The 4,041-nt window shown below is 49.3% G+C and overlaps 2 protein-coding genes across 2 annotated transcripts; one reads left to right on the top strand and one right to left on the bottom strand.

The window, feature by feature from the left end:
• Positions 1–1,213: 1,213 nt before the first annotated feature.
• On the top strand, positions 1,214–2,072 carry F4822DRAFT_442593 (uncharacterized protein; the record flags this gene model as incomplete). Its single annotated transcript, XM_051463010.1, has 2 exons — positions 1,214–1,458; positions 1,517–2,072. The coding sequence occupies 2 exons, from the start codon at positions 1,214–1,216 to the stop codon at positions 2,070–2,072; spliced, it is 801 nt and encodes a 266-aa protein (XP_051308289.1).
• Positions 2,073–2,890: 818 nt separating this feature from the next.
• Positions 2,891–3,633, bottom strand: F4822DRAFT_435499 (uncharacterized protein; the record flags this gene model as incomplete). Its single annotated transcript, XM_051462197.1, has 3 exons — positions 2,891–3,211; positions 3,266–3,504; positions 3,555–3,633. 3 exons carry the CDS (start codon positions 3,631–3,633, stop codon positions 2,891–2,893), a joined length of 639 nt encoding a protein of 212 aa, XP_051308288.1.
• Positions 3,634–4,041: the final 408 nt, after the last annotated feature.

Raw genomic sequence — 4,041 nt, 5'->3', positions numbered from 1 at the left:
ATTTGCTGCGGTGCGGCGAATTCGGAACGATTAGGACCATTTCTTGTCCTCGAGTCCAGGAAGAGGGCTCCCCTCGATACAATAAGCGCCGTAACTCCATATACTGGGTCACGGAATACGGTATAGGCCTTTGTAGACCCTTTCCATCGATCTGAATACAACATCAAGGCGGGGGTCGTTCTCTCGCCCTTGGAACTGGTTCCGTTCACATGATAATGGACGCATACATGCGAGCTATCCTATACTCCACGCTTTAACCTCCTCACCAATCATACTACGAGCAGTATATAGAGGTTGCGTTTATGTTGGCCAATGAGCTTGCCCGTTCCTTTGCCGCCTCCTGTTCACGTAGGCTATGATCTCGTTGGGATTCCCATTCTTCGTTCTCCTCCGTCGCTGTCGCCTCTCTCTTTCGCACATATTCGTGGCCTCTAGATAACACATACGTATGCCTACGTATGTCATATCCCCTACCTAAGTCTCACATACGATCTCCTTTGGCAACACTTCACTGTAACCTCGTGATGTCATAGTAGCGCATCCCTTTTGCAACGTTAGGTTAGATATGGACCCTAACCATCGTGTTCTTGTTTCTATTGTTTCCCTGGCGTCCCCTCCGGCCCATAATCTGACCCGAAGTACATGAATCATCCACCTATTGGGTAGACGAACTAGTATAACTTATATACTGAACATACATGCAATATACACAAAACAAAAGGCCCAACGTGCTTCTAGGGAGAGTAATCAAGCGCTGATGAAGCTATGTACATATGTACGTGTATATGCACCACACCCCTCGTTCTATCTCATCCCGATGCGGGCCTTCTTAACTTCCCATGCTTCGCCTATCCTTTCCTCCCCTTTTGTCCCTTTCGGCATATCCAAAGCCGTTTTCCCGAAAGGAGGTGTAAAGAACTCTTTGGCCATTTCGAGTTTATGTACGTCCCAATACTTACACACCGTATGTAGGTACTAGATCAAAGAACTACAGTAGCTTTAAGAAATCATGTATGCTGGTGTCGGTTAATCTGCTCGCCGCTTTCCGAAACAAGGCAATTGGTGACACGATGTCCGTCTTCGCCTCTTCCCGTGGGCGGGTAGGGAGGACATAGTATACTACTTAAAGGGCGAACTATAAGCGTTGCCTACATACTATGGTGTTGCACCTTTCATTCTTTAGCTGTTACGATGCAAACAATAGCCTAGCGTCATGGCGAGGAAACTGGCGACAATCCAACCCAACACGGCCGACCAACCCCCCATGCAAAACCTGCCATCGCAACCGACCTCCCCTACGTATACGAGAGCTGCGCAATGCAAGAGGCCGAGAAAGGCCTGCTACGCGTGCAGGAAGCATAAAACAAGGTGTACAGGAGAGCCGTGCAAGCGATGTCAGGATGTCGGTCTTCTATGCAGCAGCGTTACAAAGAAGGCGAGACAAACCGTGCTCGAGGGGTACGTGATGTATCCTGGCTTTAGCCCGCTGAGAAATGGCAGACTAATGAGATGACAGGTATGTGGACGCACTCGAAAATACGCAGTCCACCTTAGTGGAGGCCATCAAGACGCTATATGCTATGGTCCGGAACGGGGACAAACTACGGGCGGCCAAGCCCGGCGAGCTGAGCGACGACGAAATGACGATAAGCGGTATACTATCGCAGCTTCGGTGTATGGAACCCGAGGTAAAGGTCGAATCTCCTTCGGATCCAAGCTTGTCCGAGGAACAGATCCCACGGTGCACTGGGGAAGCAGGTATGGAAGTGGAGGAGATGCCACGGACGGTCCAAAACGAGCTGGGGACCCGGTTTGAAGACAGCGTCAACATTATGGATTATCACGGATCGAACACAGGGGGCTATGTCGAGAATAGGGTGCCGGAAACAGTCCCATCCCAATACTCCTACGATTTTGGCCCGTATGAGGACATCATGTCAACCTTTTCCGGACTACCCATAGCCGATTGGGGGCATCAGGATGCTGTTACGACCCAAAGGGCGACCCCTCCGAATCGGAAGAATACAGGACCCGTAGGATGGAATCACGTGATAGCACGAATCGCATATTGAGGAGGATGCGATTGAAGCGATTCCATGATTAGCATGAATCGCATTTCAGGATTGCGATCCACGCTATTCAGAATATTGTATGAAGGAAGAATGAGTATAATAAGGATGGATTTCCTACTGTATCTAGTCACTCGTTCTTCAGCTATCAATCTAAGCATTCAGACTGCACTTGAATGGAGAGTACCAGGAAACCTCTCTTGCGATCAGAATTATTATTCATCTTGCGTTAACCCCAGACTATTGTTACCCTTCAAACCAAGCACCGAATAGTACGTACTGACCTATGAAGTTAGAACTAACAGAAGTAATAGGCAGGATCGTAACAGATGCCATGGTACATTCAATGTTCCCGTGTTAATCATGGGAGATGGACGCTCCTTCTTCAGGTACCAAAAATACGCGGCTTTCTCTGGACTAAAATGTGCGACGGTAGCTTTGTTCTAGTTACATTTATCTTAAACTTCATATCAAAGGCTGAAGGGCCACGAGTAGAGCCTTGCCAAGAGGTTGCTTGCTACCTTAGCTAGAAGTAGTGTGAAAGCTGCATAGAGAACAGGGGCCATGTTCCCAATCCTCTTGAAGAGTCCCCCAGACATTCATGATATATTTCATACTTCTATTAGGTCTACCGACCTGCGTATACACCTGCCTTTACGCCGTTGGGTCGATAGTTCTTGACGGCCACGCCGTAGACGACCACGAGCCACGGGCTGCAGTATTATCTAACCATGCTATTTTACCTGTCTATTCGTTTCTTACGCCAAGAAGCCGTTGCATCTTGCATTTTGCATCTTGCATCTTTCGAAAAACAACTGGGTCTATTCCGGACTCGATTCCGCTAACGTACCAATGATATCCCCTTTAAGATCAGCCAACGTGGGAAGGATTTGATCGAGCTGCGCCACGGATTTCTTCAAACAACTCTGGTATAAACAGGTAGCGGCGTCCATGCGACGCCGAACCTCGCTTTCACACTCCTTTTGGTGGCATAGCAAGCGATGCACCTCGTTGGCGGCCAGTTGTCGCTGCGTGGATTCCTCTTCCGCCTTGCCGATCCAGTTGCTCAGCTCGGTAGAAAGCCTGGCGTTCTCTTCTTGCAGTTGACTGATGACCGTACCGAAACTTACGGGCTGAGAAACCTAGGCTGATGAGAATAGACTCGCGCACAACATGGGGAATCGGGACATGAATACCGTGGTGATATGATCGATGGTGGAACAAGATGACATGGCCTTGCCCACCGCCTCAAAAGAACGGCCGACTTCTTCGCAGATGGTTCGGTAGGCACTGATCGAGTGCTCGCTCAGGTTCTTGGCAAATATTTCCGCCAGCGTCTTTCGTTTTTGCGGGAGAATGCTCCAGGCATATGGATCGCCAGTGCGGGGCCTCAGGCGAACTTCGGCTGGCTTGATCACGATGCCTAGCTTTTCGGCTGGGAGCTATCAGAGAACGAAATATCACCATGACCACACAAGGACGTACCGATGTGCTGAGACAACTTCTCCCTGCATTTCTCTCGAGCTAGCCCACGCTCTTGATTGCTTTGTCGGATAGGGGCCATTTGAAACAAGATGCTTTTCATATTTGCAATATCGCACGAGGACTGGCTCACGAGCTGTCTTATAGTTGTCCTAGAGGCTGAGCCCGAAACTGGTGATTTGACCGAGAAGCGGGATCTCCACGCTTCCCAGGCCGTTGCTAGTCCCGAAAAGGGACACTCTGTTCGGAATCTGGGGCTTCATTTTGCGTTGCAGCTACGTATCCTATGGTCCACTACTTAAGTTGGCGGTCGTTGAGGTTGCATACATGTATAATGGAAAGAACAAGCTATGTCTCTCCTTCGTTCATTTTGCCCTCGAGACCACAAGATAGCCGAAATGGTGCGGCCTTGCGGAGCATTGGTTGAATGTCTGTTTCGATCATTACACTGGGGGAGGGGCAGAGGTTTTCGAAATCATAGCTGCCAACT

The sequence above is a fragment of the Hypoxylon trugodes genome (assembly GCF_022578975.1).
Source record: "Hypoxylon trugodes strain CBS 135444 unplaced genomic scaffold F4822scaffold_37, whole genome shotgun sequence".
In the NCBI taxonomy this organism is placed as follows: domain Eukaryota; kingdom Fungi; phylum Ascomycota; class Sordariomycetes; order Xylariales; family Hypoxylaceae; genus Hypoxylon; species Hypoxylon trugodes.
This window is presented reverse-complemented; position numbering and strand designations above follow the sequence as displayed.